This window comes from Patagioenas fasciata, chromosome 30, assembly GCF_037038585.1.
Source record: "Patagioenas fasciata isolate bPatFas1 chromosome 30, bPatFas1.hap1, whole genome shotgun sequence".
Taxonomy (NCBI): Eukaryota; Metazoa; Chordata; class Aves; order Columbiformes; family Columbidae; genus Patagioenas; species Patagioenas fasciata.
This window is the reverse complement of record NC_092549.1, coordinates 2,448,730-2,459,931: the sequence shown is the minus strand read 5'-3', so window position 1 is coordinate 2,459,931 and position 11,202 is coordinate 2,448,730. Positions and strand designations below refer to the sequence as shown.

Here is an 11,202-nt window from a genome sequence, read left to right as displayed (position 1 = left end):
CCCCACTCCAGCCCTGCTGGAAGCCACGTAGCAGCCCCCACCATCACCATGTGCCAAGTTCACCGTCACTGTGTCAATGCCCACCCTGAGGTGACACACACCCACTGCGCACCCTCAAACCTGTGACCCCCCCTGACCCCACTGCTTCCAAACGACCACCCCCAAGTACTTCATGGGGAGAGGGGGGGCACAGATGTCCCCATCCCAGGGGATCCTGATCCTGAGCAAGCCCTAGGGACATGGATGTCACCACCTCAGGTGGGTCCTGACCCCAGGCATCCCATGGGGACACAAACGTCCCCATCCCAGAGGATCCTGATCCTGACCAATCCCCAGGGACATGAATATCTCCATTCCTGGGGGTTTGGACCTCTAGCCTCTCCCAGGGACACAGATGTCCCCAGCTCAGGTGGATCCTGACCCCAGTCATCCCATGGGGACACAAACATCCCCATTCCAGGGGATCCTGATCCCGAACATCCCCTGGGGACACAGACATCCCCATTCCAGGGGATCCTGATCCTGAGCATCCCCTGGGGACACAGACATCCCCATTCCAGGGGCTCTGACCTCCAGCACCCCCCAGGGACCCAAATGTCCCCACCTTGAGTGACTCCTGACCTTGAACATGTCACAGGGGTGCACAGACATCCCCACCCAGGGTCCCCCAGGCAGGGAAGTGTGGGGACCCCTCTGCACCCCCAGGGACCCCGAGTCCTCCCTGGGCTGCAGGATTTGGGGTGTTCCACCACATCCCAGTGCTGGCTGGAGCTGAAGGGGACCAGGCACAATGGGGAAAGCCAAAGCAAAGGCACGAGGAAGAAGAGGGGAGCAAGGAGAGGGAGGAAGGACGCTCCATCCTGGACACCTCCTGGTGCAGCCACAGGTACTAAGGGCCACCTTGCGGCACACACCAAAATTGGGGGCCAGCCTTGGGGCACCTGGTCACCCCACGGGCACCCAGCGAGAGGAGGGAATTGGGAGCTGGTGGGAAAATCGAGCAGCCCAGCAGTGGGGCCGGTTCTGAAGAGGATAAAACAGAGAGGAGGATGAAGGCTCATGGCAAAGCTCCATCACCCCACTGCCCAGAGCTCCGGGGACCCGGAGGTGAATTATCCACCCACAGTGGTCCCTGTGCTGCTTAATGGTGTCTCAGTCCAGAGATGAGATGAGTGGAGATGAGCCAGGAAGCCGATGCCTTCGGGGACCCCCCAGCCAGGGCATCCCCCCATCTCCATCCAGGACACGGCAGCACCCGGGGGAAAACCCACTACCTGCAGTGCCAAGGGGACCGGGACCCCTGTTATTGCTGCTCTCAGATGTGGGGGGCACAAGGGATGCGGGGGCCCAGCCAGCTCCTGGATGGGCCACAAGGCTGGAAGGAGCTTGGGGACAGCTCTGGGTGGCTTTGCCAGCAGAGGGGACTGTTGCTTGTCTGTCCAGAGGAGCTCGCCCGGAGCCAGCCCCATGGGACAGCTGGAGAGGGGACATTTCCTCTTGTCCTCCTTGCCCTGGTGAGGACCGAGCAGGGGCCCCCCCGTGGGAAAGCCACCGTCTCTCCGGGGGAGGGAGGACCTGGCAAGGGCCTCTCCCCAAGCGATGTTTTACAGCTTCTTTTGTTCACAGAAGCCTCCCGAGTTTCAATTTCTAAACTTCCTTCCCTTGCCAGCCCTTTTCCCTCCCCCCAAACACATCAGCTGGGGGGGGGGGGGGGGGGAGGAGAAAATGAAAAATAATAGTCCCCAAACGCTCCCCGCAAAGTGATTCATAACCCCCCCCGTGACGGCTCGGCCGCGCGGGTGAAAGCTGTGAATGAAACCAAATGTTGAGCCGGCGCTTGCCAAGTTCTGGTGGCTGCCGGCGGAACCGGCCGCCAGCCGCAGCTGCGAGTCCCCGCTGGGCTCCCGGCCCCGCTCAGCACCTCCCGCCGCACACATCTGGAAAGAGAGAAAAACTGCAGCTGGACACAGCTGGATGCAGCACCATGGCGGGGGGCAGGCGGGGATGACGCCCCCCGCGGGGGGTTCCCCCTGTGCTCGTGTGTCTGGATACACAGCAGCAGCTCAGCGCTGCGCCAAGTCCAAACTGCCCTGGCCACCAAGAGGCACTGGTGTCACCTCCATGGGACTGCAGGACCCTTCATGGGCACCATCTGGCCAAGTTTCGGAGAGCAGGGGGCCAGCGAGCCACACTCAAGGATGTGCATCCCACCACCCTTTGGCACCTCCCGACCTCCATGCCGAGCCCCATGGCCCCCCTACAACCCCTCCATAGCATCCCCATGGCACCCCAGCACAGTGCTTGGGCTTTGCAATCCGATTTTCCCAGTGGATACCGAGCTGCACTGGGGCTGGGGAACATCCAGCCCACCAAATCACCCTCCCAAAGTGCAAGAAAACAGCTCGCCCTTGCCCAGGGCTGGGAAATCAGGGTGGGCTGGGGCTCAGCCCCCCCACAGCCAGCGTCGAGCCCACATGGGCTGGGGCTGCTCTGGCTGCGCAAGAGTTAAGCCCAGCTGCTCTCCCGGGTCTCGGGGGCCTCCCACTCGCCCAGCGTGGAGTATGAATAGCTGCTCTCCCCTCCGCTCCCAGCACTGCTTCCCTCTCTGCCTTCCTTCCCCCATCTCCAGAGCCCCGGCATCCTCCAGCAGCGCCGGCACCAGAGCCCCGGCATCCTCCGGCAGCACCGATGCTGAGCACGGAAAGTTTCGCGGGGGCGAGAGCCCTGGGCGAGGAGTCGCTGCAGATGTGGGACCTCAACAAGCGGCTGGAGGCGTACCTGGCCCGGGTGAAGTTCCTGGAGGAGGAGAATGAGGTGCTGCGAGCTGAAATCCAGAGCGCCAAGGGCAGCCCCGCCGGGGAGTCGTGGCGGGCGAGGTACGAGGAGGAGCTGCGGGCCCTGCGCGATGCGCTGGACCGAGCCTTCAGGGAGAAGTGCACGGCCGAGCTGGCCAGGGACAACCTCTACGAAGAGGTCCAGCAGGTCAAAAGCAGGTGCCAGAAGGAGCAGGCAGCCCGGGATGAAGCCAAGAGGCAGCTGGCCCTGGGCAAAAAGGAGCTGGAGGAGGAGAGGAGAGCGCAGATCTGGCTGAAGGAGAGAGCCGTGCAGCTGGAGAAGGAGGTGGAAGCCTTGCTGGAGGTGCACGAGGAGGAGAAAGCGGGGCTGGACCAGGAGATCGCCAGCTTCTCGCAGAGCCTGGAGACTTTCCGCTGTGCCCCGGTGGCTTTCCAGCCGGTGGAGGTGGAGGATTATTCCAAGAGGCTCTCAGAGATCTGGAGAGGGGCGGTGGAGACCTACAAGACGGAGGTGTCGCAGCTGGAGGGTTCCCTGTGCCAGGCCAAGGAGAACCTCTGGAAGGCAGTGGAGGACAACCAGCAGAGCCAGCTCCAGCTGCAGCACCTGGAGAAGGACCTGGCGGGGCTCAAAGCACGGAAGGAGATGCTGGAGGAGAACCTGGCCCGGCAGTGGCAGGAGCAGCAGGGGGAGGCAGAGAAGTTCCAGGTGAGTGAAGGCAGTGGGGAGGCACTGGTCCCCCAGGGAGGGGACAATGGGGTGCTGTGGGCGCTTGGGGGTGCTGGGGAGTGCTTAGCACACCCACGCCCTGCAAAGGAACCAGGGAGATGGACAGGAGGTGTCCAGACAGAGGGAGCAAACCCCAGGGTGGGGATGGACGACGGACAATGGCCCTGGAAGAGCCGCAGAGGGAGACGAGGGTGGGAGGAAGGGCAAAGCGGCTCGGTGACATCCTTGTCCCCATCATGGCAAGGACCTGTGGCCACCCCAGAAGCACCCAGACACCAGGTCCCCCCTCCATGCTGCTCAGTGCCGCTGCTCCGCGTCCCACCAGGGTCCTGGGGAGTGGCAGCGCCTGTCCCCTGCCCCCCAGCACGGGGCTCAGGCAGTGGGGGGTGTGGGAAGGATCAACTCTGACTTTGCTGCAGCCAGACAGCTGCAAAAGTCATTCAGCGGTGGGGGGGACGGCGCGGGCGCTGCCCGGGAAGGTCCCGCTTTGTTCCAGGTCCCCGGCGCCGCGGAGCAGGGGGTGCTGCCCACCTGGAAGATGCTGCTTTCCCACGCCGGCACCGTACAGTCCTGAACGCCCCCCCAGACTTTCCTCTCTCCTCCAGCAGCCACCCCCCCACTTTTCAACCCTCTCGCCTCCTCAGTCCCCGCTCCCCATCCTCAGCCCCTCCATGCTCACACCGAGCACCCCAGGACCACGTCCCTGCACCATCCCAAGGTGCGATGGGTGGAAGCGAGAGCCGCTGACACAGTCCCACGCCTGGCAGGGACAGGCAGGGCTGGGACCCCCCTGACCCCCTCCCTGTGCGCTGCCCGCAGCTGGCGATGGAGGCCCTGGAGCAGGAGAAGCAGAGCCTGCGGGCGCAGATCGCCCAGGTGCTGGAGGACCGGCAGCAGCTCATGCACCTCAAGATGTCCCTCAGCCTGGAAGTGGCGACCTACAGGTGAGGTGACAGGGCTGGGGACCCATCGCGTCCCCAAGGCGCCCGTATGCTGGGAGCTGGGGCCGAACCCTGCGCCGCCGTGGGAGCAGGGGGGGTCTCTGGGGCCCTCTCGCAGCCCCTCCAGATGGCCCCAGACAAAGGCAGGCAGCCAGGGGACTGGGGGGACAATTTGCATGAGAATAGGGGCTGTCCCCAGCCCGGCCGAGCGAGGGGCCTCCCCGGCAGAGCATGATGTCACCCGGTAGAGTCACTAATCCTGGGGACTGGGGGGATGGGAGTGGAGACAGGAGCAAGGGGGGGCTGCTCCGGTCCCCTCCATCCCCCCGCCGAGCTGGGACGGGGCAGCACAACCATCCCTAGCCCCTTCGTGCCTCAGTTTACCTGCAAAGCAGCCCTGCGGGGTGTGCTGGGGTGCACGGGGAGATGCTCAGCTCTCCCCGCAGTGCAGACACCCACCTGCCCCCCTGTACGCCTACCCCACAGCACCCCCCATAGCACCCCCCCCACAGCACCCACCCCACGCCTCTCCTTGCAGGACGCTGCTGGAAGCAGAGAGCACCCGCCTGCAGATGCCAGCCGGGGAATACAAGCTGGCAAACGGCTTGCGAGGTAAGGGGGCACCGGCACCATCGCCGCGTCACCCGGGGGGTTCAAGGGACAAGGCTGAATATAGACACAAGTATTTTCCTGGCAGCCATTGCCCAACTGCGATAGAAAGGTGTGAAAAGCATCCGGGGGGCTCCTGGCACGGGGTTCACAGCCACCGCGGGGCAGATAAGGGCTTATCGGCTTCTTTGCCTCACTTTTTGATTCCTCCCCTGCACGGGGGGGCAGGAGCCGCTCCGTGTGCCCAGTGGGCTGTTGTAATGAGTTGAGCATTTCTGTTTTCCTCCAACAAAAAACCAACAAGGAAATCCTGTCACCTGCGCGCTCCCCCCGAGCAGGACCCGGCTGCGGCTGCTGCGAGCGGCCGGGTAGACGTGGTCCCCCTGCTGAAACCCCAGGATCAGCCGCTGCACTCGAGGGAGGAATTTCCCACTTTCCTTGTTTAAAAATAGGAGAGGGGGCAGCTGGGCAGCAGAGGAGGGATGGGGGGGAGCAGGAGGGGACCCCACGTGCCTCCCCGCTGTGATAACCCGGTGCTTTTCGGCACGCTCACCACGCTCCCCCCGCTCTTTGCAGATCTCAAGCTGGAGCCCAGCAGCAGCACCAAGCTGGCACTGGTGAGCACCGAGCCCAGGCGGCTGCTGCCCCGGGACCCCCGTGCCAGCCCCTCTGGCTTCCCCAGGGCAGAGGGGAGGGGATGGCCAGCAAAAACCCAAAGCGATGCCCTGACACCCAAAAGCCACAGCCCCGGTGCCAGGGAGCTCCCAAAAGTCGGCGCCATCCTCCACACCACGGCACCACGGGTTGTCGGCACAGCCAGGGAGATGGTGGCCTCCAGTCACCCTGTGCCGAGCCTCTCACAGCCTGGCAAAGCTGCCCTCCCGCTCTCCACAGAGCCCCCCAGCCCTATGCTGAGGACCCCAGGGGGAGACGGTCCCGCCTGGCCAGGGGGAGCAGGGGATGAGCTGAGCCAGGGGAAGGAGCATCCTCCACCTGGAGCCGCAGGGGACACCCAGGACACCTGCAGACTGCAGTACCCGGCCCAGCTGGTCAACGAGGCGCTGGAGGATGCTCTCAAGGAGATGAAAGATGATGCTCAGCCCAAAGAAGAGACGACACTCAGTGCTGAATGGGCCCCCCAGGACGCTCGTGCCCCCAGCCCTGTTTTCCCCGTGGAGGCTTGTGGATTGGCCCCCATGCCTGCCACAGATGAGGCCAGCGAAAAGCGAGCCCCCTCCGAGGGTGCCGGGGATGGGGAAGCCCCCGAAGCGGAGGAAAGGGCTGGGGACACTGTGCTGCAGGGACTGGGTGCAGAGATCAGCCCCCTGCGGGACGGAGCCACCTCCTCATCGGGACCAGATCCCTGCGGCACGGCCGCTTCCCCAAGCGCCGTGGTGAGCTGGGAGGAGACCGGAGCGTGGGAGGAGGAGATGCCCACCACGCCGAGCCCAGGGGAACCAGAAGTGGTGGCCAAGGAAGGGGACATGAGGGTCTTCAGCCAGGCGGGCACCAGCTGGGAAGAGCCGGAGCGAGGGGAGGACAACATGGAGACCCTGAGCATGGAGACATCGCACCCTTCAGAGGATGAGGAGGGGAGAGGAGCCCAGACCCCTTGTGAGGAGGATGATGACCAGGGCAAAGGGATCGATGTGCGAGACGGGGGATCCCCGCAAAGGGAAATTGAAAGTGCTGGTGCTGTCCTCGTGGAAAGCCACCCGGTTTTGCCCACAGAAAGAGACGTGGAAGACGTGGCCCTTGTTGAGGAAGAGCAGGAGTTTGAGCATCAGGAAATGTCTGAGTGCGACATGGATCAGGCTGCCGAGGAGGAAATGGAGCAGGAGCCGTGCCCAGAGCAGGAGACCTTGAGCATCCCTGGGGCTGTCTCAGCAGAAGAGGCTTCATCAGGGGCTGAAGAAGAAGATGATGTGGGAGGTGAGGCCCCAGACAGAGCAGAGAGTGCTGAGGGAGAAAAGGGAGAGGCTGGAGGGGAGGTGCTGGGAGCAGAAGACTCCTGGGCAGAAGATGCTGTGGGACCTGGAGCCCTGGGACAGGAGAGTGGAGCTGGGGAGGAGCCTGGGGATCTGCAGGAAAAAGGCTTTGTGGGAGAGGAGCTGGAGCAGGAGGAACCGGAGCCGGAACTGGGAGAGGAGCCTTGGAGTGGGGAGGATGATGGCAACAGCCAAAAACCCCATCCAGAGGAGCAGGAGGTGACAGCAGAGGACACAGAGGGGGCTCTGGAGACAGAAGAGCCAACCTGGGTGGATGACACCCCAACAAGTGCAGAAGGGCTGGAAAGTGAGGACAGAGACCACACATCGCCAGCAGAGATGGAGGAAACCCAGGAAGACGATGAAGATGCTGGGAGTGACGGGATGAGCCAGCAGCAGCCACCAGCGCCCGAGACTGAGCCGGCCCCAGAGCTGGGGAGGGATGAGCAGGAGGGAACCACAGAGCCCCCCGGGCAGGAGGGCAGCCAGGAGCCGGCTGGGGCTCCAGAGGAGCCGCGGGAGCTGCAGGACGAGGACACCGATGACAAGCTCAGCGCAGAGCTGGGACAGCTGGAACATGGCAGCACCGGCCCTGTCGCACTTCAGCAGGTGCTGGGTGATGGATTGGAGAGCAGCGAGTCGGCGGAGGAGGATGCTGAGGGAGCGGGAGAGCCGGAGCCGGCACCGGGGCCAGGCAGGAGCGTGGAGCTGGAGGACACGCTGCCGGACAGCACACCCCTGCATCTCTATGAAGGGGAGATGTTTGCCGCGGCCACAGTCAGCCAAAACCCTCCAGTGTGCGAGGAGACCACCAAGACAGCCCCGGTATCCGAAATAGCTCCGGAGAGTGAAGGGTGGATGGAAGGGAGGGACAAGCCACCAACCCCCACCGTGCTGGAGAGCTGTGAAGAGGAGGCAGGGAGGGAGGCAGAGGGTGCCGAGGAGGAGGAAGGCTATTTCATCATTTCTGCTCCCAAACAAGAAGTGTCCAGCTCTGAGGAAGCTGAGATCTCAGAGGACTTTGAAGAAATCACAGTTGAAGCAACCGAAGCCAACAAAGATGAACTGGAAGCTCCCAGAGAGGTGTCTCCGGTGCCAGATGACAAAGGGCACTTGGAGGACTTTGTTGGTGAAGCAGATGAAGAGATGGAGGTGCCCCCAGAAGAACCTGAGATGCCAAAGGATGAAGATGAGGATGAGGAGGATGATGGGGGGTTTGCTGCCCAGCTGGAGGAAGGTCCAGCTCCACCCGAGGCAGGTCCCGGCTCCCCCGGGGCTGCGGGGCCATTAACAGGAGGCCCTGATGAGCCAGCCCAGGGTGACACGGGCACACTCGAGGGACCTGGGCACGAAGAGGGCTTGGCTGCTGAATCGGATGAGGAGCTTGATGGAACGATCGAGCCGGAGAGTGATGCTGACAGAGCCGAAACGCTCCCAGGCTGCAGCCTGGAGCAGGAGGAGGATGAGGAAGAGGAGGAGGAAGACAAGCCTGGTACAGCTCACCACGACACGGCCAAGGAGGCCCAGGAGGCGTCGGTTTCTCCACCGCTTGACCCGGCAGAGCAGATGTCGGATGAGCAGCCGCCGGCGGAGGAGGAAGCACCGCATGGGGACAGCCCGGCCACGGCTGGGGACAAGGAGCCCCCCGAGGCCCACCCAGCCCCACCGGGCTCTGTGCCGCAGCAGGGGGGGTTTCCAGAGGTGATTGAAGGAAGCCCAGATGCAGCCGATCTCTCTGCAAAGCTGCCGGCAGACGTGATGAAAGACTCGGACATCTTGGAAATAGTGGAGCAAGCTCTGGAGTACAACCAGGAGCTGGTGATGGGGGTGAGGGCGGCCGAGGGGCAGCAGTGGGATCCCAGCGGGACTGAGCTCCCCGGGGACACCGGGGAAGATTCGTCACCCGCCTCATCCAGCCAGGAGGAGCCAACAGTGCAGGAGGCGACGGTGCAGGAGGTGACGGCGGACGTGGCACCGGAGGCGGAGGGTCCGGTTCGGGCAGAGAACGGGCTGCACCGGGAGGCCAGCCTGGAGGACCTGGCCGAATTCACGGAGGAGGTGCTGAACGGCATCGCCGGTGTGCCGCCGGCACAGCAGCTCCCCGCAGACACCACAGACCCCAGCACGGCGGTGCCACCGCGGCCCCCTACACCTGGAGATGCCGCTGCCACCAAGCTGGCCGACGCCACCCCACTCAGCAAGCACGGTGGAGCCGACGCCGTCCCTATGCCATCCGCTCTGGGGGATGACGTCCTGTGCCTCATGGCCGAGCAGCCGCCGGCGTGCCGGCTGAGAGCCGAGCAGGAGCCCTGGTCCTTGGGGGATGAGTGACAGTGGCACGGGGCGACCCCTCCGGTAGCCCCCTCCCCACCCACACCCAGCACCCTCACCTTGCCCATCCACCCACCTAATGCTTCTCCATCTCCTTATGACTTTTAACACCTTCGTGTGGATTTTTTGCACCCCTTTTCAGAGTGAAGAACCACCAGACTCAGTACCCCACCCCCCCCCCCAAATTCGCATGCTTACTCCAGGACCCCAGTCTCATTTTGTGCCCTCCCCCGTCTCTGTGGGTTGCCATGGCCGTATTTAATTTAAACCCCATATTTTCTCCTTCCTGATGATTTCTCCCCTTCACCTCCCTTCAGCACATCCAGCTGGAGGTTGGGGACCCCCCCACGCTGCACCCTGAGACCCAGCGCCTCGGGGCCCCCCAACCCCGACCTGTTGGCACTCACGGGGTGACCTGCACCAGATGTACTCGATGGCTTGACGTTAATTTAATAAAGCCTTGTCCTCCCACTCAGACCCTCTGCAGCCGGGCTCTCCTCATTCCCATGAGCTCTGGGGGGGCAGGAGGGGAGGGGGCAGCAGCCTCAGGCAGGGCTGGAGGGGCAGGGGAGGGCACAGCTTGGGGGGGTTGCACTTCCAGGCTGCTTTCCACTGGGAATCTGTACCTGGGGCTGTGAGCGGGAGACGGGGTCCCCAGGGTGGTGCTCAACGCACCCCCCGGGGCGATGCTCTTCTTCTCCCAGGGTGATGTACCCCCCTGGAGCAATGCTCCCCCATCCTCAGGGCAATGTACCCCCCCAGGGTGATGCTCCCCCATCCCCAGGGCGATGTTCCTGCCTGGGCAATGCTCCTGCATCCCCAGGGTCATGTTTTCCTTGAGGTCATGGTCTCCCATGCCCAGGGCGATGTTCCCTGCCCTGGGTAATGCTCCCCCATCCCCAGGGTAACATTCCCCCCCAGGTGATGCTCCCCCATCCCGAAGGTCATGTTTTCCCTAAGGTGATGCTCTCCCATCCCCAGGGCGATGTTCCCCCCCAAGTGATGCTCTCCCATCCCCAAGGCGATGTTTTCCCTGAGGCCATGGTCTCCCATCCCCAGGGCGATGTTCCCCCCCAGATGATGCTCTCCCATCCCCAGGGCAACATTCCCCCCCAGAGTGATGCTCTCCCATCCCCAGGGTGATGTTCCCCGCCCCACATAATACTCCCCCATCCCCAGGGTGACATTCACCCCCAGGTGATGCTCTCCCTGAGGCCACGCTCTCCCATCCCCAGGGCGATGTTTCCCACCAAGTGATGCTCTCCCATCCCCAGGGTGATGCTTTCCCTAAGGCCATGTTCTCCCATCCCCAGGGCGATGTTCCCCCCAGGCGATGCTCCCCCATTCCCCGGGCCCGTGGATGCCACTCAAGCCTTGCTGCCAGCCGGGCATGTCCCCAGCCGCCACCCAGGCTGGCTGACGGAGCAGGACGGGATGCCAACCCACCCCGTCCCCGTGCCAGCGCCTTCAGCAATGACCCAGCAAAACCAGCCGCTGTTCCTGCCCAAACCGGGCCAGCTGCCGCATGGGCAGCGTGAGGTCCCAGCCCCGGGGGCACCCCCAGCATCGCGACGGGGACCCCGCCGCCCCAGCAGATGTGGCTTTTCCCTTTGTCCCAGCGAGTGCTGGGTTGCAGGGGGTGCTGCGAAGAGCCGGGGGACTCAATCACCCGGTTGTGCAGCCGAGTGTGGCGACGGCCGGGAAGAGCCGCATGAATCAGCCTCTAACCAGAGAATGGGTGCCTTGATGCCAGGCAAAGGGCTGAGTCACCCCGGGAAAGGGGACATAGGGACCCTGAGGACCAGCAGCCC

At 63.9% G+C, this 11,202-nt stretch overlaps 1 protein-coding gene across 1 annotated transcript; it reads left to right on the top strand.

Annotated features, from left to right (window-relative positions):
• Positions 1-2,585: 2,585 nt before the first annotated feature.
• NES (nestin) lies at positions 2,586-9,868 on the top strand. Its single transcript, XM_065857505.2, has 4 exons — positions 2,586-3,501; positions 4,342-4,466; positions 5,002-5,075; positions 5,649-9,868. The coding sequence occupies exons 1-4, from the start codon at positions 2,689-2,691 to the stop codon at positions 9,389-9,391; spliced, it is 4,755 nt and encodes a 1,584-aa protein (XP_065713577.1). The 5' UTR covers positions 2,586-2,688; the 3' UTR covers positions 9,392-9,868.
• The last annotated feature ends 1,334 nt before the right edge of the window (positions 9,869-11,202 follow it).